The sequence below is a fragment of the Octodon degus genome, unplaced genomic scaffold (assembly GCF_000260255.1).
Source record: "Octodon degus isolate 3935 unplaced genomic scaffold, OctDeg1.0 scaffold00190, whole genome shotgun sequence".
Taxonomy (NCBI): Eukaryota; Metazoa; Chordata; class Mammalia; order Rodentia; family Octodontidae; genus Octodon; species Octodon degus.
In genome coordinates, this window is record NW_004524766.1 from 2,711,296 (window position 1) to 2,732,994 (window position 21,699).

Consider the following 21,699-nt stretch of genomic DNA (forward strand, 5'->3'; position numbering starts at 1 on the left):
TTTTTTTTTTTTTTTTTTGCTGTACTAGTGATCAAGCAAAGGTCGGAACCTTGCACTTGCAAAGCAGGCACTTATGCCACTGAGCTGTCTCCCCGAATAGGATACTAATTTGTAACAATTAAGAGTAGCAGAAACAGTAAAGCTCTCTGGGGTTTTAACTTAATGGACTAAATTGTTTTTTCCACTGTCAAAAGCATACTGAAATTGTATTTAAGTTCTTTTACTAAGGAACTTTTTGCTAGCTCCAGAGACTTTGGCCATCTTAAAAGTAAAGCCACGGACACTGTCCACATGAAGTGTGCTCATGGGAGTGAAGAACATTAACCAGACTGAATTTCCTCATGTGCTGTGATCGCTCCAGAAACCCGTGCTTATGCTAATAACTACACTGCCTGCAAATCTTTCTCAATCTTTTCATCCCATACCTAGAATTTTGCTGTTCAGCATGTACGCAGGCATCTGCTTGATAAAAATGTAATTCACTAAATCAAATCTTTATTAGCAAAATCATTTATTAAGTTAAAAGCAAATAGTAAACAAAATGACACAATTTTGTATTGAAAGAATACGTAAACAAATACAAAAGAAAAAAAGCAACCAGTTTTGTTTCAACAATTTTAAAGACACTTCACCAGTAAGTACTTTTCTATAAACTCACTGCAAAATACTGTTTACTTTGCCATGGAGTAACTTCAGTGTCAGACTTTGAGCCAGAAAAAGGTTTATGCTGGTAAATACACCTGCAGATTCTTTCCTCACAATTTATACACTTGAAAATTATAAAAAGATTTTCCAAAAGGGGAAAGAACATACCTAGCTCCTCGGGTAAATCCTTGCCTCAAAGGACTGCCCTGCAATCTGCAAGACTATCCCAGTGAAGGTGGATTAAATCTAGGAAAGGAACTAAATTATCTTCAGTATATTTGCTAGAGTCAAGTAGTTATCAAAAGAGTTGTAGTAAAGCAAGACGACAGGGTAGGGGGAAGACTTCCCAGAAACTAAACAGTAGTAGTCGAGTGTTATCCCAAAGGAGCCAATAGCCTAAAACTACACTATCATTCCTGAAAGACAACTCTGCCATTATTACTGAAAACTTTCACAGGAAGTTTCTATTCTTAGTAGAGTGCAGCTTGAACTTTGTTTAAATTTAGTCATAAAGTTCGATAAACTCCTTTAAACAAGGGGTTACATATAATGAATATAGCTCTAAAGTAAGATGGAGTTCCAGCCCATCTAGAGTTATCTGAGGAAGTATTGCCTTTGAGGATCTTTTTCCTGAGAGTCATATTGCAAAATCACACAGCACAAATTTTCTCTAATTTTCCCTATAAATAACAAGGTGGGAAAATCAGATTACAGTAATATATTTTGAGGAAAACATGTTTCTTAAAACTTTTCAATTATATCTATGACTGATTAGAAGAACCAAATTTAAGATCTGCTCCTCATTTTTATAAGCAAAGAGAGTGTATACATAAGGTCAAAATCTGCTTAGTGTTTAAATAACTTTTATACGAAACTTTACCAGTGGAGAAACTAAGGCACAGAAACTTAACCGTGTTCAGTTTTTCTTTTTTTTTTTTCTTTTTGTATTTTAGGGGTCTACAGGGTGTTCAGGGTCTCACTACTAGATTGGACTCGTAGTGATCCACCTGTTTACAGCCACCCAAGAGCTGGGATTACAGGCGTGAGCCACCATGCCATCTCAATTGCAGTCTCAGTGGGCCCTGGGGGCCAGCACGGCAGGCCAGGGATCAAACACCCGGTCCCTGCACCTGCTTGCAGGTGCTTTGATCCGCTGAGTTATTTGGCCAGCTGTAATCGTGTTCAGTCTTAAGGGTAAATTTGGTATTCTAGGTAAAAATAGAATTTAGGGCTCTGCTGTTCAGGCAAATGGGTGATATCATTCCAAAGAGAAAAATATATTTATTTTGGTGTGTAATACGTGTTTTTGAAATATATGAATTTTCTTTAAAATCTTTGGTATTTTTAATTGTAGGGAGGCTGAGGTTTCTAGGTATTTTTCTCCCCAAAATATGAAGTGGAAGGGGAGCTATCTTTTAAATTAAAAAAGGATTAATCTTAATTTCAAAATGACCTGAGTTCATGCTGTTCCTATATAACCAACTGTACAGGGCACAGACCTGCAAAGCAGTGCGGGCCTCTGCCCTAAGCCATGCTCACACTTGGTATGCAGCTGTGAAACTGACACAAGCAAGCTTACTGCACTTCTGTAAGGTACCGACCGCAGCAAACAAGATGTCGCAGTCTAACTTTTCATAAACTCAACTATTTGAAGATGTCACGCTTATTACAGCAAGATCACGTATATTTTATGGTCTCAAGTAGCCCATTATGTTCATCCAACCTGAAAGCCTTTTCACACTGAGATGTGGACTGTGAAGTTTATGTAGGTCATGTGAACGTCTTACTATGTGTGAATGCTTTTGATTACAAAACTTTTCATCTCTTCAGTTTGCATTTGTGAGAGATCAGATAAGTTTCCGTAGACATAATGTAATACAGTACATTCCATGTAAAAAATAATTTTCAAGTTTGTTTCTAAAGTGCTCCATGTGCTGTATTGTCAACTTTTACATTATAGAAAGCCAGTATGACTCAGTAACCTTAAAGAAAAATGACTTGTTCAAGTATGGATCTATAGACTAAGAGGCACATTCAAATTTTCAAGCTCCACTAGCAGACATAAGAGGGATGGCAGAGGTATTTAGGAATGTCAGGACAGGGACTGCTTTATAAGGTAACCAGTGTACAACCTCAAAGTACTTTTACAATTATGGTAAGAAGTATTTGTCCAGTGAAACAGGGATCAAAAATAAAACTCATTTCTTATTGGAAACAAATCAAGTTTGTCCAAATACTAAGAAGCTGAATTATAAAAACTGCTCTGAGAAATTTCATGGCTAATAGGTTGCTTCATCCATGTTGTCATCGCTGTCAGCTCCAAAATCATCTCCGTCTTCGAAGTACGAATTGATGTAGTCGTTTTCCTAAATGAAAGGGTACATTCCTTAGTAAACTTAAAATGAATTAGCTGCATTAAATAATACAGTGTAACCTATCCCTTTAAGTTTATAAATACAAAATTTAATAAAATCCAGCAGCTTAGAAGTTTTAATCTATTTAAGATAAGTATGAATGTTTGCCCATGTCCGCCCGTCTGCTTTCCTCAAGGCAGCATGTCCCACCTGCCATTCTGAGGTAGCAACCAGCTGTGAGGGGCTGCTCCTTTGCCTTGGCAGGACGCTGAACACCGCAGCACCCCTCAGTGGGGTGACAGGCAGGCTAGTTCACTAAGCTGGGGAACAAGCACTCCTCCAAGCGCACAGCCACGCAAGCAACAGTCAGTCTGCCCTAATGGTCACTACCGCACCAGAGCCGAGGCTGCAGGTCCTGATGCTTAGCCGTGAGCACGGGACTTTTATTTCCCATCAACCAAAGGCCTCCGAGGAGAACAAGTGGAGAGAAAGCCATATCTCATCTATCCGGGGCCTTTGGCTTCCTTGGTTAAGATGAGCCCAGTTTCAGGACTGTTAGCCATGCAAATGGTTCAGAAGATACCTGCTGTCTTAAATGAAAAATCCAAAAATCCATCTTGGACCCGGACAAAGAGTTACTAAGTTTATGACTGCAGTATGCATTGTGTTTGGATTTTGATTGAAAAATTTTTTTGAAGTGATTAAAAAAGTTTAACACTGATGTGATATGACCATACTAAGTATTATGTCGTGAGGGAGTCTTCACTTTTCAGTCCACACTGAAGTGTCTGTGGATGAAACGATACAATGCCTATTATCTTACAATAATATAGGATAGATGGTAAGTAGGGATGGGGGCCAGGCAGGGAATGGGGAGCTGGGTGAATGGCTGCTTAATGAGCTGTGAAGTGAGCTCTCATAAAACTGGGTAATAAAGCCAGGATCAAAATCTACCACACTAAATACAAATTTCCATCAGAGACCATTCTCAAGAGGTATCTCGATGGATGTCAGCCTCATTGTTCTTCTGAGTATTTTCTTTTTTAGTATCTAGATAGTAGACCATATATATATATATATATATATAATGAAAGGTAACATATCCTTGAGATACTCATTACTTTGCCTTTTCTAAATACTACGATTTACATAGGGGTTGGAGGTTCGATCCTCTGGCCTGTGCCAGCCCTGCCACTGGGGCGCACTGAAACTGCAACTGAGAACGGGTGTGGTGGTGCATGCCTGTAATCCCAGCGCTTGGGAAGCTGAAAACAGGAGGGTCACTACGAGTCTGATCTGTGTAGTGAGACCCTGTAGAGCCGGCAGACTCTGCACTAAATACAATAAATAAATAAATAAGTACTATGATTTTCTGCAAATCTCCTGGACCCTTCCCAGCTCCAGAAAGTTGCCCTAGCTTCCCTGATGTTAAGAAATGCAGAAATGTCTAAGTAGCGAAGTGTAGGGCCTTTGTGCTGGGAGGGATGTCACAGTTCAAAGTTCAAGGCCTTGCAAGGCTGGTGAGCACATGTGGAAACACGAGAAGGCCAATGTGTACATAACTGTAAAAGTGGTAAGGAAAGTCCTCCAGACCAAACCTTTAGTGCATGTGTTTGAAACACAAGTATCTCCTCCAAATACGCTCCCTGCTCCAATAAGGCAATTTTACATAATCTGAATACAGATATAAACTAGCAGACTCTGTTGAAGCTAACAGCTTAAATGGTCTTGGCTCTCATATGAGCTCTTGCTTTTTCTTGAATTATAATATTCAAAATACTGAAGGAAAAATATTTTCTTGATTTAATATGTAAGTATTACATAGACAATTTGCTCCATTTTATGGTTCAAAATGCTTATCAAATCCTCAATTCATTGGGTAGATTAATTACCAAAATTTTTAATTAATTAATAATTGCTATGAGGAACAGAGTAAATCTGTAAGCGCTTCCTTTCGCATCCCTCACTTGGTCTCACGTTCAAAACATGCCCCATTTGTTACAATGGAGGAATTTGTAAAATGAAACGTGCTTACACAAACCTACTTGTCTAAAGCCACTGTGTTGTATGGTACTTTCTGAGGTCTAACGCAGAGTGCTAAGCATTAGAATGCCAGTGTTTGCTGAGTATTTGAGAAGAGGTCTTTATTCCAACCTACTGAGTATATCCAGGCTCAGCCCCTGTGGACTTTGTTAACACAGCTGTCAACCCTGGCCACTACCCACTAGAACCTGGTGGCACCACCACTCACACGGCAGTGTGACAACCAAAAGTGTCTCCAGACACTGTTAAATACCTTTTGAAAGTTAAAGCCACCACTGGCTGAGCAGCTCTGGCAGGTGACAAGTTTGCAGATGCGATCCACCCTGTGCCGCCTCTCAGTCTGAACTAACGCCTACCAATCACAGATGTGACCACGCTCCTCCAGCGTTCACAGCTCTTCTGATTATGTGACACAGAGATACGATATAGTCTCAGCCTGGCATGCAAGGCCGCACAGCCCCAAGTGCTGCTCTCTCCAGGCTCTCGCTTCTACATCAACCCACGCACAGTCCAGAGTCCGGTCATACTGACCTACCGGTCAGTTACGCTACGATGGCACGCTCTCGGCACCTGCAGGCCGGCCTTTCCTTTTGCACTCTCCTCTACCTGCATTTCCTCCAGTCTATTTTCTCATCTTAATCTCATTAACTCTTAAATAAAACCTTACAAATTGTCCGCTTTGAGGTATTCACGTCCACATCCCTACAGCAGTGTGGTATCTTCTATGTGCGCCTTTGTTGCCCAGGACTACAACATCATGGTTTTACTCACTTACTGATCATATCTGTTTCCTTTCCGGTTTGTCCCCCAGTAGAATGATTTCCTTGAGGGGACAAGCAATCTCATCCTCATACTTCCACTGCCTAGCACAATTCCAAGCACATAATAAGTGTACAACTACTACAGGCTGAATGACAACGGAATAAGGAGTCGGAAGGTGATTAGGGCGGTTGTAGGTAAGGACGCAGCAGTCAGAGAAATTAAGGCCCAGGGCTAGAACCCTGAGCCCCGACATTTACGAAGGAGAATAAAGGGAAGTCAGGATAGTAGAAAAGGAGAAACAAGGAAAGAGGAGAAAAATGAGAAGCACTATCTCGGAAAAACAAAGGGACACAACCACCTCTCTGTATTTTTTGGCACGTAGAACAATACCTGGCAGAGCAGGTGCCTACAACTGCCTTAAAATGGTTGATTTAAATAAAGGAAATATTTTAATTATAGAATAGTTGGAAGTTGTTCAAAAGTGTTGAATGCTATAGAAAGGGCAAGTGGAGTAAGGGCTGCAGTTCATCTACGGTGAACTTGGTAGCAATAATCTGAGTAGCGTGCAGTAGAACTCGGACTAAAAAGAGCTACATGGGGAAGGGGGGACCAAGAATGAGAGCTAAAGCAGCTTTCAAGAGATGGCAGGAGGGCTGATCAGATAATCTGGGAAAATACTTCACGTAGGAAATGAACATGTTTTAATTTATAAACAGAAGAAAAATTTTAATTTATAAACAAATAAGAAAAGATACTAAAAAGTATAGAAAGGAAAATGACCTGAGGATTACAGTCCCAAAATAGGGCAGGATTATTAGCTCCAAGTAGGTTAGCGATTTCTTCCATTGATAAAAAAAGAGGAAGAGAGATGACAGTGAAGACAGAGACCTGGAAATTTAGGAAGTTGGCTGTCAACAGCTTCATTTTCTGAATGAAGGAGCCTTTACCTGCTAAGAGTGAAAGAAAAAGTATAGTGAAGAGAGGGATTATGAAGAAAAAGCATGATCGGAAGTAAACCATGAGAGCTGACTTGGCAAGAGAAAGAATACATGTTATTGTGCAAAATGGGGCTGGGCCTGTTCTAGCAGCACCAGCATCTGTGGTTCTTCAGAAACAGGATTTCTGAACCAACCTCCAGACTCTGAGGCCGAGTCACGACAGGGAAGAGGATGAAAGGTGAGTGAAGACCTCAGCTCCTTAGAGAAGGAAAGGAACAGGAACCAGTAAAGTGGAACCAAGGTCCAAAAGCCCTGCCCACCCAACCTGACAGAACCAAGCAAGAAGGAAACAGCGACCTGGAGAAAAGACAAAGACCAACAAGAGATGCTCAATTTGTGACTTAAAATTCATCGGGATGAATAAACAAAATGCTCAGAAAATTCTCAAGGGCAGCAGGAAGCCATGCGCTGTATTAAACCATCAGGAGCTTCTATTCCTAACTGGAACAGCTTAGTGCTGCTCCCTAACGGGTCAATGGAAACAGAGTACAGCAACACATCCAAGCAGATATGGGAACTGCAGAGCTAACAAGAGTTCCAATCAATGAAGAAAGCAAACTGATTAACAAACGAGGTTGGCAAGGGCTGGCCAAATAGCTCAGGGGATTAAAGCATCTGCTTAGGCAGAGCGCAGAGGCTGGGATTTGATCCTCCATCCTCGGCCTGCTGCGCTGGCCCCGCCCCTGGGGCACCTTGAGACTGAGGCGATTGAGACGGTGGCGTGGTGGTGCACACCTGTAATCCCAGCTCTTGGGAGGCTGAACACACGTGGATCACTATGAGTCTGACCTACGTAGTGAGACCCTACAGACCCTGTACTAAAATACAAAAAACAAAACAAACAAATGAGGTAAGAAACAAATATATCCACACTTTCCTTTATATCAATATAAATTTCAAAAGAACACAAAGTCCAATGCAAAACTGTACTCATTATATGTAATTAAAGCATGTAATGAGGATTTCGTGGTTGGAGCAGTTTCAGATGAAGAACGACTAGAGCATGGTGTAAGCAGCAGAAAGGTCACCAGGAGTGGGGTGCACATCAAGGTCACCAGGAGTGGGGAGAAACAGCCTAGTCTCACAGTGTGTAGTGGCCACAAACCCCCTAGGGGCTGTGACCACAGTTAACCCTAGCCAAGGGTCCTGACTGATTCCAGCTTCGAATGCACACGTTTCTGAAACATGGAGTCTTAGGCCCAGCCAAGGGGATCATTAGTGCTCACAGTCCCACACGTACTCCAGAATTTGAAACACAGTGGCGTTACAGACCTCCCTCTAGACCTACACAGGGAAGCCCTCCAACTCCATTGCCGGCTTAAAATTTGATGTTAATTTTTTTTTTTTTTCCTTATACTGGGGATCAAACTCAGGACCTTTTGCTTGGTAGGCAGGTGCTGATGCAGCTGAGCTATCTCCCCAGCCCTTTCTGTTAAATCTTAACTGCACTAATCTGATCACTGTTCTCAGTTTGTGGACTGCTTTCCACCTACACAGCTGCCTCCAAGTCACCGTTTCCTCCTCTGTTCAGTTGGGCACCCTTAGCATCCCAGTGCTGTCTTTCTTTTGACACCAAGGACCTGCTATGAGTAAGAAGCATTTACTTCAGGAACTTGGCTTCCAGGGGCTGATTCTGCTCAGCCACCACCCGCCTGACTCCTTCTTAGATCGCCCTTAAGCTGAGGTGCTCAGCCTGGCCCCAGATGGCCCTTACCTCTTCCTGCTCCTCCTCCTCATCGTAGTCTTCCTGCTCGGCATTGGCATCATCACTGTCATTATCACCTTCTTTATTTTCTTTGCTTCCTTCTTTCTCTTCGTTTTCCTCATCGGATTTTTCACCATCGCCCCTCTTTTCCAATTCCTGGTGGAAGAGAGTTTCATTATTTTATGGGGAAAGGGCTGGGCTCTGGCACCCGGTCTAGCGGCAGGGGACCCAGGGAGAGTGCCGCAGCTGAACCACCTCGGGCTCCAGAGGAAGCGGTCCCGTAGCGCCAGCCTTTGCTCTGCCCGTTACTTCCCTGCTGGGGCTCAGCTCAGGCTGGGCGGGCCCCTCCAGTGCCCAGCACTGCGCTTTACGATACCCGTCCTGCCTCCTCCTAAAGTATGGGACGTATCATTTACAGCGCAGAACTTTCCGAATATTGTTTTGTTTTCCTTCTAACACGTAACGGTAATGTTTCAAAATGTCTATGTTCTGGTTTTACAGATAAATTGCTTTCGGAAACTATCACTATCAAGCCATCTTAGCCGCATGCTGTCTGCAGGGCTAAGTTGCCCCAGCTGCAGATTACCCTGTATTTCCTTTGTTCTCATTCCGTCCTTAGGAACCTTTGCTTCCTAATACATCAAGAAGGTTGGGAAGAGATCAAGGCCAACTCTAGGGAGTATCAGCAACTTTCAGACAGGAGGCAAGGGGGAGAAACGGTGAGGAGAGCGTTCAGGACCTCCTGGTCCTACTTAGCCTCTCCCTGACATCATTACTAGCACACAAGTTTACCTTTAAAACTACATCTTTGTATTTCTATAAGAAACATCAATCGCTTTTTTTTGGCCCGCTCAGCCCACCCTAGGGGGCAGGGCTGGCAAGGCATGTGGTGTGGGGGCGCAAACTGTGGTCCCTGCACGCTTGCCTAAGCAGGTGCTTTAGACCGCTGAGCTATCTCGCCAGCTACAATGACTTTATTTGATAAAAAGTGACCTGTTTTCATTATATCACTATCTGTTCACCAACTTGTACACTACTAACCTTGCACAAATTATAGTTACTCAAATTTTATACAAGGCGGACATAATAATGTCACATGTCAATATTCATACTAAGGCTTTAGCTATTTTCTGATTATTCTTAAACAATAGTTAGAATACTAGCTTATGAATCTACAAGTGCTTCATCTCTACTATAAAATATGTGCTTTATAGATTATATAGCATGGGAAATATATTTTATATCTGGAGTGACTATAACTTAGCTACTCATTTACTGGTCCTTATTTATTTTTTAAAAATTCTTATAATTATATCCAAATCTGAATTTAAGCTAAATCAAAGGTAAACAAAAGACGTATCATCCAGCCATGGTGGGATATGCCTGTAATCCCAGTACTTGGGAAGCTGATGCAGGAAGATCACTGTGAGTTCAAGGCCAGCCTGGGCTACGTAGTGAAATTTGTCCCAAAAAAAAAAAAAAAAAAAAAAAAAAGCAACAACTCAATTTCTTTTCCAAGTCCTCTTTTCTTGTCTGATCATCCTCTTCAGGCAGAACAAAGATCAAAGAAATAGGCACAAAGTGATTCACCTCAATCTGACCTGATGTTGCCATGAGTTATTACAATTATGAGTGTAATTGTGTTTTCCATTTGAATCAGAACATAAGTAAAAAGTTTACATAGTTCAGATGGAATGATAGTGCTATATTTAACTTTGTGCAAGGTCTACATTATACCTGAAAAAGTGCTATTATTGCATAATTAGCATATTCTATCATATTTAAACGTTATATAAAAATTTAAAACATAAAATTCAGTGTGAATAGGGACTATGATGCCCATATTTCTGCTGCCAGTTCAAACATATTTAAATTAATAACCTCATCTTTATTTCTATAACAAAGACTCCAAACCACAAAACAGTTAAATAAACAAATAGATCTATGGAATTTTCTTAAAAGAACTGATCTTTGACACAAACTTGACCTCACTGCTTTTTTTTCCTTTGGCACTGAGTGAGGCGAGGCTCTTCCACTTAGTGGTCCCCACTTTCTCGCCCATGAAATGTAACTGTCTAAGCTTAGTACAGACTATACGCTGTGCAGAATAAGCAGCCCATGTGTTCGTTTCCTGCTGTCTGGTTACCCATGTGCTTGGAGGTGTGTTGCTATTTTCCCATCCAGATATACTGCAGTAATACTTTAATAAACTTCTCCTGCTGTAGAAATGAACTTCAATAAGCTTCTTTTGCTTTGGATATGAACAATTATGCAGCCATTTACAAACAACTTTTACTCTCCTAAAATTGCTGACATGCCCAGATATTAAAATTCACTTTTAACTGTCCTAGAAGAGTGTTAAGTGCAAGGAGTAAAGAAATAAAATTTGTTGAGGAGAAGCCACTCCCAAAGATGCAGATTTATCTTTCTCACAGCACCCGACAGCCATCTTATCAACCTTCCTCAGGAGGCTTTCAGAGCGGTGGAGCACGGGCGCGATGAACAGAATCTGGCTCGCCCTGCAAGCGCATGTATCACTCCACCACCATCAGAAGTGCCAGTTACTGCTATTCATTCATCCATCAGTCCTTGGGCTTTATTTTTCAGACACGCTCTCTCCAGCCCAAGTACTGGTCAAAAAATAAAAGAGCAAAAATTAAAGAGTTCCTGCCACCAGGCAGCTGTGCCATGCTGGCCAAGCAAGTAAATGTTTTAAACTTGTGACTTCATCTTCCGTATGCAGGGAATAAAAGAACCCATCTCTCTGTCGCTACCAGCTCCTAAGGACCTGGTGCACATGAAGCGCTCGGCGAAGAGCCTGGCCCAGAGTCCAGTCAGCCTTCCCTGCTGCAGTCATCGCCAGCAGCACAAGGTTAGCGCATGCGCCAAAACCCAGAGCAAGCGGCTATCACCTCCATGGGAAGTCATGTGATGACACTGATTCCAGGCACAAAACCGACCCAACACTTCTAGACATTTACTCTCCTTGGGAAAGTGACATTTACTATGAATTCATCACAGCATTATGTACAAGAGCAAAACACTAGAAGAAACAATGCCCACTAGTGGCACATTCATTAAATAAATCATGGTTCATTCTTATAATGTGGCCAAAATAAGAACGAGGCAATTCAAGTAGCCTGATATAAACCATCTCCAAGATACTTTATTAAGTGACAGAGTGAAAATGAAGAGTATGATCTGCTGCCTTTTATCATCAAAAAGGAAAAATTCTGTTTCTTATTCATAAAATATTTCTGAAAGTGATATAAGAAGTTGTAATGACGGGACCGATGAAGGGAATAAACAGCTGGGTTAGGGATAGGATGGGGGGCCAGTGTATTAACCATTTGAATTTTATGACTCTTTTAAAAAATATTTAGATAAAGATAAAAATAGTTTCATAAGACAATATTTTTCCCTCAATAGTCTGTCACACATACCATAAGACTCAAAACCCAATTTTTTTTTTTTTAATAATATGTATATACCAGTGGGGAAAAGGAGATTTTTGGGAACTCTGCATTTTCAGTAGAAAGACTGAAGTAAGAAGGCAAAAGAAATAATGAGGTTTTATACTTTTCCAGTTCACTTTTACACTAAGAGAAAAATCTTACCTCAATTTTTTTCAACACATCTGCAGCATTAAGGAGTGAAGACACTCTGTCTGTACCTTTTGTGCTTTTGGATTTTGGGTCTGCTGAAATAAAACCACCAGTTAATATGCTTCTGTAACGGCAACAGTGATGACCTTTTTATGCCTTTTCGTATGCTGCTTAGCACAATGGCATGCCCTGCCACGTAGTCAAACAATTTTCGGAATGAATTCGTTTTCTTAAGTAACAAACAAAAGAAATAAAACGAAACATCTCGCTGGCTTCCCAAGAGTGAATAACTACTACTAAAGGTATTTTTGTGACTAGAGGCAGATATATTTTCAGTAGGCACTGCAAGCTGTGCTGGCAACTGCTATCACTAGAGACGAAGCTGCTAATGTGGGAACACACGCAGAGCTGCGGAGGACTGCAGCAGGCGGGGCTCCCGCAGAGCCACGCGCTGGCCGCCGCTCACTCGCTGTCAGGAATCAGTGTCTGTGAGATGTGGAAAATGAAGAAGTTCAGGAAAACCAGGAGCTTGGTAATAGTGAGAGAGATGACAAAGGAGGAACATTCACTGCACAAACAACTGTCTTTGGAGTGAAGATGAAAAGAGTTAAACTAAGCACATCCAGCATATGAATCTCCAAACTCAAGGCAGCACAAATAAAATGTTTTAATGCCTCTGCGATATGGAATGTTTTACCCATCTCAAAAATATTACTTTTTAAGGCTACTCTGAAACTGAGGGAATATTTCACATATGGATTCCGCCACTCAGTTACCAAAGCATTATGATATACTACAAAGTTGTCCCATTATAGTCAGGAAATATTATAGTTCTTTTCCAAAATCAAATTAAATACCCAGAAATTACTAACCAAGGAAAATATGGTGCACAAAGATGTAATTTTGTAAAGATTAACATTTAACCTACAGAAGAAGAAATGTCTGGGTTGTGCAGGACGACCCCGCGCTGATGGAGTCACTTCTACTGCGCCACACCAACTGCCCCAGGAGCCCTCCTCCGCAGCTCCGTGACCTGCGTCAGGGAGGTCTGCTCATGCGAAGGAAGACAGGGCGCGATGGGTAACTTCCTCTGCCTGGCAGGAGGGCAAAGACTGCTTCTATGAGCACAGAAAGTGCAGCAGCACGCCGAGGAAGATCACAATAATCTTGGAATACTGTGCCTCAAACTAGCAGCTAAGAATGTAACTTCTTCACAAGAGTAAATCTTGTTCTCGAAGAACTTTTATCAAATTTCATGTCATAAAAATATGTAAGCATGTTAAGCAGATACTATCCACAGTAGTTTATAGTTAGAAAAATTACTAATTTTTTAACAAGAGGCCAGATGAAGATACAAGTCCACTCAACATTCCCTGCTTACTTAGAATGGGGGGCAAGTACCAAAACTACCAAAACTGCTAAAAGACTATCTGAACCCCAAAATATTAAAATGATTTTTTCTATCTTTAGCCCAAATATACACATATACTTCACTTTTTCAGTTGCTTTCAACGCCTGTCAGTAGCTAGATTTGAAGAATCAACAATTTTCTGGTTTTTATACAAGAAAAACATTAGAACAGGATAAGGAAAAGTTTGTGGCTGTTGCTTTTTAAAATTTTTATTCTAAAATAGTCACTATGCACCTGCCTAGGTGAGCTCAGGGACCAGGGTTCAATCCCTGGCACCATCAGCCACGCTGCCCCCCCCCGGGGGGGGGTGCACTGAGCTGGCTACCGAGTCTGGGTGTGGTCTGGGTGTGGTGGTGCATGCCTGTAATCCCAGCTCTGGAGAGGCTAAAAACAGGAGGATCACAAGTCCGAGCTGCGGAGTGAGACCCTGTATCAAATACATGTAAAAAAAAAAGTGTTAAAATAGTGACTATGCTCATCGTGGGGAGTTGGTACAACACATCTTGATTCTTTTTAAGTCCTTCTGCCCTGTGTCCACCTCTAGGGTTGCTTAGTTTCTTAACAAGTGTTGGGTGCCATGGAAGCTAGAAAATGGGCCGAATGTGTGTAAGCGGGACTAGGCCTCAGTGCCTAAAGCAGACAAGCTACCTCAGGCCTGAGTAAATATCCTGACTAGTTAATGTTGGCTATTAGTCACTAGGCAACCTTGTGTCACGTGTTACTAACTGTTGCTGGGGGGGGGGGTCATCTTGCCAACCAAGCAGATGAGTCACTACCTAACCCAGCTTTTGTCTTCCTACCTTTTCCTCTTTCCTGCAGTCTTTCTCCTCTGGTAGAACGGAGCACGCTGAGCCCCACATTTGGCACCTGATCAGGATACCCCGTGTGAGATAAGCGGGGGTGGCAGGAACACTTCCAAAGAGCGCACATAAGGGAGGGAAGTGGACTGGTTACAGCCAGCAGTACCCAGCACAGGCATGCACTGGTACTGGCACGTTAGGTGCAAAACTTGGGGATGGAGGCTCATTAGGGCCGGAAATGAACTGTTCACTAGGGCCAGAGAGATAAAGGAGTAAGAAAGAAACAGGTTTGAGAGAAGCCAAAAAGGAAAGTTATATTGAGTTAAAAATGGGGAAAAAAAGAGTTTCAAGAACTGTAGATGTTTATCCACGTATATAGAAACATCTGTTTTTTTGGTTTCTGTATTTGTGTTACTTTCTAAGACCATCATAGAGGACTTTGCATGCAGTACTGTTTTAAAATTAAGTCCCAAACAGGACAAGGAGGGTAGAGCAAAGGTATAGCAGATAGAGTTTAAACCCTGCATCTTTTCGTCTTCCTCTATCTTTGCTCAATTAGATAAAAAAGGAAAAAGTTATTTTAAATTGGGAGCAGTTGGTTCCAAGCAGCAAGGTGCCACCACAGGAAGAAGCATAAACTGGACCCTGGGCGGCCCCTGCACCCCAGTGTTAGGCAGGCCCAGCCGGGACTCCCCAGCCTCCCGTGCATCTGCTTGCCCAGTCCAGCCAGAGGTCGGTGCATGCCAACTACAGTCCTGCGCTGGTGCCAAGCAGGAGGGTCCTGACCATGGTACGCCGTGGCCTTGGCACTGGCTACGTGCGCTGCTGGCATCACAAATTTGTAGGGTCAAGATAAGTGTCTATGTTTAAAATCTGGGCAAAAAGGAAACATCCAATGGACTGAGCCAGAGCAACAGCAGGCACACACAGTGGCTGGCAGAGGCCATGGCAGCCCAGAGAAATTCTGCTGAGTCACAGATTGGCATTCCTGCCTCAAGGGAAGCGGGGCCACTTTCCTTATCTCCCTTGCAGTTGGCATTAAAGAAGCCAGATGGGCAAGTGAGTACCAGGAGGGTTTTCAATACATCTTCCCTGTTTCTAAAGTACAAGTCCCTAACAATCTGGGACAAGTTGTACGTCTTCATGAATCTACCCTTTAAAACCTGGAAAGAATGAACACAAGCTGTTGCTACTTACGGCCCCACTGCTTTCTTTACCTTGAGTTTAGTAGAAATGCTACAGCCCCAAGTGATTGGAAAGGAGTAGCCAAAGCATACTTGAACCCAGATTATTGTGGAAAGGGAATTTCCTTGAATACTGCATGGAACAGGCAGCTCAGAATGCAATTCACAACTTAGCCATAACAAGGGATATGCTAGCTGGGGAGGGTGCCTTTGCCAACACAAGCTACCGACTGACTTCTGCGCTGCAAATGTACGAGCAAACTAAGATAGGTGCCATTAGGGCCTGCAGGGAGCTTCCTTCTAGAACGGTGAGGCATCCCTCGATTCGGCTTTCGTCAGGCAAGGCCCTGATGAACCAACCTTTTCAAGATTTTGCTACATGTTTATTGCAAGCTAGTGAGAGGATTATAGGAGACAAAGAAGCTGGCAAATCAGTAGTTCAACAACTGGCCTTCAAAAATGCAAATAAATATAAAAAGGCTTTAAGACCCCACAAAAAGTGGGTTACTCTGCCTGAGATGATTGGGGGTTGTGCAGATACTGCCCTGCACTTGTACAGGGAGCTTCCTGGGCAGCAGCTGTTACTCGGGTTATTCATCCACAGTCTAGAAAAAAGGAAAAAATGTCCTTTGTTTTTGTGGTGGGGATATGGAACATTTAGCCTGAAATCCTTCTGTTGCACCAAAGGTGACACAGCCTTTATCTGTCTCTTCAATAAAACCTTGCAGTCCATGTACTAGATGCAGATGAGGGAACCACTGGACAAGTGAAAGCAGATCCCAGACTGATGTGGAACGCAGACCCCTCCAGGGAAACTCCCAATGTTTTCCTCTCCCCTGCACCACAAGCGTCCCTGACCTTTGGCAAGCCGACCCACAGCGGAGGCCTGGACCTCAGCTCCTCCTCCAGATTCCTGCTCACTCCTGACATGGGGCTCCAAGTTATTCCTTCTGCAGTCCATGGATCTGTGCCTCAGGGGACACTGGGAGTCTTGCTAGGCCGCAACAGTCTCATTTTAAAAGGCCTTCAGATTTTTGCCTTGTGTCATGGATGCTGATTATGCAGGGAAATCAGAGATAATTTACTCCATCCACACCATCATTTGAGCCACACCAGACTCCTATTTCTCAATTGGTCATTCTTTTATCTTCTTCTTTTTTTTGGTGAAACCGGGGATTGCGCTTGCCAGGGAAGCGCTTATTCCACTGAACCATCTCCACAGCCCCATTCTTTTATCTTTGATAAAAATTTTAAAATTATTAAAAAGAAATAATGGATTAAAAAATAAAAATTAATTAAAGGGAAAACATTGTAAAGTGCCTTTTCAAAAGTTAAGTGTGAAGGAAAAAAAAAATAGGGGCCAGAGAGAATAAGTGCTTGCCTGGCAAGTGCAAGGGCCTGAGTTCAATCCCCGGTTTCACCAAAAAAAAAAAAAAAAAGTAAGTGTGGCTGGCGTCCAAGTGAGGCAGCTGGGTGCCCAGCTGGTGAGATCCAAAGGGCCGTTCCTCTAGGACCTGAGCTTAGCAGAAAAGCAGGAACTAGAATGGCTGTCTCTCTCCATTACAACTGACACTAAAAGAGAAGTTTTTCCATTTTCTCCTTCAAGTGATTAGATTAAAAGGCTATTTCCATCCCTAAAGATAAAAACAATTTGCTTAAAAAAAAATTCAGAAGATTTACAATAATGGGGATATTTTAAAAAGATTACTTAAAATATTTTTAATTTCTAATGAGATTGATTACTTGTTTTAGAGTCCTATATTAAAACTGGTATAAGAAGGCTTTGATATTTTACAGACAAATATAGAGGTTTGCAGTACAATCTAAAAGCAGTGTGGGGGCCGGGGAGATGGCTCAGTAGAATAAGTGCTTGCCTCGCAAGTGCAAGAGCCTGAGTTCAATCCCTGGTTCTGCCAAAAACAAACAAACAAAAAATCGCTTTAGAGGAGGGGAGATAGTTCAGTGAAATAAGTGTTTGCCTGGCAAGTGCAAGATCCTGAGGTCAGTCCTTGGTACCGCAAAAAACCCAAAAAACCAAAAAAAGAAGTGCTAATCTTTCTGAAAAAAAGAAATAAAAGTACTGTGATTTCAAACAGTAGCTTGATTAGGACATCCCATTTAAATAATAAAAGGCCTAGTGGTGGCTGCCAAATGGATATAAGTTATGAGAACTCCTTCATATTTGGGTCAGCTTATTCAACAAAGATATAGTGTGCCCCAAACTGTTTCAGATCAACCATTCATGATTTTCAGACTCAGTTTGGTAGCATTAACTGGTTCCATCTAGATTTTGGGCTACTCTCTCTGATATCATTATCATTCAGGTAAGTTAAAGTGTTTTTTTTCACACATAGGTCATACTAGTTTACGTGGGGAAATGTATGTCTTCCTCTTCCAAAATAAAGGTTTATCACTGTACAATTAAAATTCAATTACAAAAAAAGGGTGGGAATCAATCTCTCCAACTTCACTTGTCAATATACACTATTAAAATTTTTAAATTCTTTTTTTTTTTGGGGGGGGGACTGGAGATTGAACTTGGGCCCTTGCACTTGCCAGGCAAGCACTTATTCTACTGACCTATCTCCCCGGCCCCTAAAATTTTTAAATTCTACAAAAGATGGAAGTACAACAGCAGAAAAAATTCCATCAAATAAGAGAAAAACGGTTAGGAAAGGTTCTTTGGCCCTTTGGAGAGACTGCCATACCGGACAATGGAAGGGATCAGTTCACTACTAACCTGGGGCTGAGGGAAGGCTTGTTTTTTGAGAAAATGCTAAATGACCTATTTGGGTACTAGAGTGTGTTGTCCTGGAGAAGTCAAGAGGGATGAGGCCGGGTCCAGCCTGGGGCCTACGGAAGGGACTGACAACATGGAAACCCAAGGTCTAAATAGGTGACAAAAATACATAAAAATAAGTGAGCTAAATTTTACTAGTAGTAAGACAAAAAATACAAAACTACAAAGTATGCATATAAATTATAGATAAAAGATTTTATCCTTTCCACAACTTTCTGATAAGAGATCTCTGATTACTGACAAACAACAAAATCTGACTAGTCTATTTATAATCGTAAATTTCTAAAAACTGTAATAGTTACTATAAATTAATCTGGCCAGGAATATATAGTTGAGTGCACTCATAAGTTTCTAAAGATGTTTGTTAGTGTGTTCTGTGAAGAGCTATTCCTCTTTTTTCTTTTTTGATCATTTGTTCATAATACAATTCAGGATACGGACTTAAAAGCATGCTTTCTCCTACGTTACCAGCTGGTCGAAGTGATATCAAAATTGGTTTATACAGTTTATTAAACATTTTAAGCTACATAAGTAAAAATTCCTTAAGGTGGGGAGAAGTTATTAGAAAGGAGTCCAATTACTAAGAGGCGTGGCCAACCTTTTGTTCATTAATGAGGAGCTCCCAATGATCTCAGTAGTCTCCTGGAAGATGCCCTCAATAAACTGGTCATTGGTTAAAAGATAAAGTTTATTTCTTTATTTTTTAAGATAAAGTTTAAAAAAAAATTACAATAAGGTTTTCTCTTAAAAATGTTTTTGGTATAAGACTAGATTAAGAAGCAAAGGTTTTCACATGTGTATGATAACTCATTATTGTTAATCTTACAGTGTATTGAGTGTATTCATGATTCCAAGTGTACAGGTCTTCTAAAATGTAAAACCTAGGTAAAAATTCATTATATATTAGAGATGATTGGGTAAAAGTGGAGTGTCAAAACAAAAATTTAAGTGTGTTACAAAATGTCCTCAGGATTGTCCTGTTACAATGTTTATGTTCTTAATTTCTAAATTTCTGTGTAAAAAAAGTCATTGCTGTCTTTTAACATTCTATAGGGCTTTAAATATTAGAATATTCATAATTGTTAGAAAGTAAGTTTCATTTTATGTTTAAGGTGTTTTATATTCACATAGTAATATTAAGCTTACTGCCTCTGTTACAGGGGAATATCATTACGCTTCTCTTCTGGATGTTCCACAACTGAAGTTCAGAGATCAAATATTAGACGTAGATGAGTTAAATGATAGCCAATATTTTGGCCCTTGCCTTTCAAGGTCAGTGAAGACTTAGGACATAAAATCTCTGCTGTGACATCCTGTAACTCAGTTAAGTCTCTGATTTCCTGATTAAGGAGAAAATGAAGCCACAGAGGAAAGTGATCGAAGATATTAAGTTAATATATAAGGACTTACTAGAGAGAAAAAAAATCTGCCAGGCTTTCACAGAAAGCAAACTGGTCGAACAATGGCGGTGACTCATCCAGATGGCTGACAGTGACAGAAGGTCTAGGAGGTGCTATACATGGTTCCAAGGTAAATACTAAGGAGGTTTAACTGACCCTGTCAGATAGTAAAAGTTAAATTTGTATTTGTACAAGGCTTACTTTAACTTAATCTTAACCATACAAAAGAAAAGTATAACCATGAGATATGAAAAGTAATGCCATATTAATATGCTACATTGTAAAAGGCTCAAGTCACTAACAACTTCTGACAATTACCAGCTGTACTGATAACTTGCTACTATTATGGACTATATAGGGTTACACTGCTGAATTCAAGTACTTAAAATCTTTGGACTGGTGTCAAGTAAGAAAAAGTCCTCTAAAGATCTCTCCAAATAAAGCTTCTCTAACTACAATGGAACATCCATCTCTGACATGTTAGGAGATATGGAAGCTAGAAAATTGGTCAAATGTATATAAGCAGGACTAGGCCCCAGTGCCTAAAGCAGATAAGCTACCTCAGTCCTGAGATAAGCATCCTGATTAGTTAATGTGGGCTGTCAGTCACTAAACAACCTAGTGTTACATGCTACTAACTTTGCAAAGGTACAAATAAATATCCATATAGTTGCTCACAGTGGTCGTCTTGCTAACCAGCAGAGCAGTCACCACCTATCCCAGCTTTTGTCTTCTTGTCTATCTTTTCCTCATTCCTGCCACCATTGCTCCCCTGGTAGAATGGATCACTCTGAGACCCACACATCCTTACAAACAAGCAGAAACTGTGGCCACTGAAAGCTCCCACTTATTGTCTGACTCATTTCAATCTGGATTCTTATTCATGCAAATCTTTTAAAAAGTTTTTCCTAAGGACATCAAAGACCAATGCACAAAAATAACATTTTCTGCTCCTCTGTTTAATCGACCACTTGGCAACCTTGTGGACGCTGTGACCGCCTTACCCTGCTACTCACCTTCTGGAATACTCTTCAAGCTGTGCTCTTCCTCTGTAACTCCGCCCTTCTCCTCCTCACTTTCTACTTTTTCTTTGCTGATTCCACCTCCTCTGCCAGCTCCAGGCTCAGGCTCTCTTTCCCTCCACTTCTCCGATTTCATCCTAGAGGACCTCAGTCTCTGAGGTCCTGTCTCTGCTGAGGTCAGCAGCTCCACCCTCAGGTCCACACACCTGTGTCCAGCACACACAACATTCCCACACATCTACCTTGAAGAAACAGGACACCTCGGAGCCATTCATCAGGTCATCTGGCCCAATCTGGCCTCTTTCCTGGGTTCCTCCTTCTGCCTCACTGCAGTAACCTCTCTACTCATCCTCCAGTCTGTTTCCTTGGAGAACCCCTGCCAGGCTGCCCTGTGAGGAGGACAGGGCCACACTGTCCCGGTTCTGCTCCACTCCACACAGGGTCTGGCAGTAGGAGCTGCTCAGCTATTTACTGACTGGAATTACCAGAGAAAACCATAACAGAAATATTCACTTTGCTCTTTTACATACAATATGAAGTTCTATTTTGCCAATTTCTTGATTTTAAAATGATTTAGTTGATAACATAAAATATATCCAGTATCATAAAAACTTCTGTAAATGAAAGGTGAGAAAGCCTATAGTACTGCAAAGTCTTTCCAGCTCAGCAAGTCTCTGGAATTAAAGAAAGGGCAACTCAAGAAACAACCCCAAGGCTTCTGGATCCTGTACAGAACCAGAGCGCAGGCCCGGCGAGTGAGTGAGATGACCCAGGCCGCGGGATCCTGAATAGGCCCAGAGTGCAGACCCGGCGAGTGAGTGAGACAACCCGGGCCCGCGGATCCTCATTCGACCCAGGCTGCAGGGCCAGCAGGGAACCCTTCAGCAGAACTCCCTGCAAAGAGGCTAGAGGCAAGACCCACCCAGCTGATTCAGGAGCAGAACATCTTGCCAGAGAGACACAAAGGGTT

The 21,699-nt window shown here is 41.7% G+C and overlaps 1 protein-coding gene across 2 annotated transcripts in view; it reads right to left on the reverse strand.

The window, feature by feature from the left end:
- Positions 1-1,754: 1,754 nt before the first annotated feature.
- Polr3g (RNA polymerase III subunit G) overlaps positions 1,755-21,699 on the reverse strand; it is a 40,580-nt gene continuing 20,635 nt past the window's right edge. For both annotated transcript variants that reach the window (XM_023704177.1, XM_004644054.2), the window contains exons 6-8: positions 12,125-12,207; positions 8,517-8,663; positions 1,755-3,011 (exon numbers count right to left, since the gene is read on the reverse strand). In XM_023704177.1, coding sequence (XP_023559945.1) covers positions 2,925-3,011; positions 8,517-8,663; positions 12,125-12,207 — 317 coding nt within the window. In that variant the 3' untranslated portion in view covers positions 1,755-2,924. The remainder of the gene's footprint in view (positions 3,012-8,516; positions 8,664-12,124; positions 12,208-21,699) is intronic.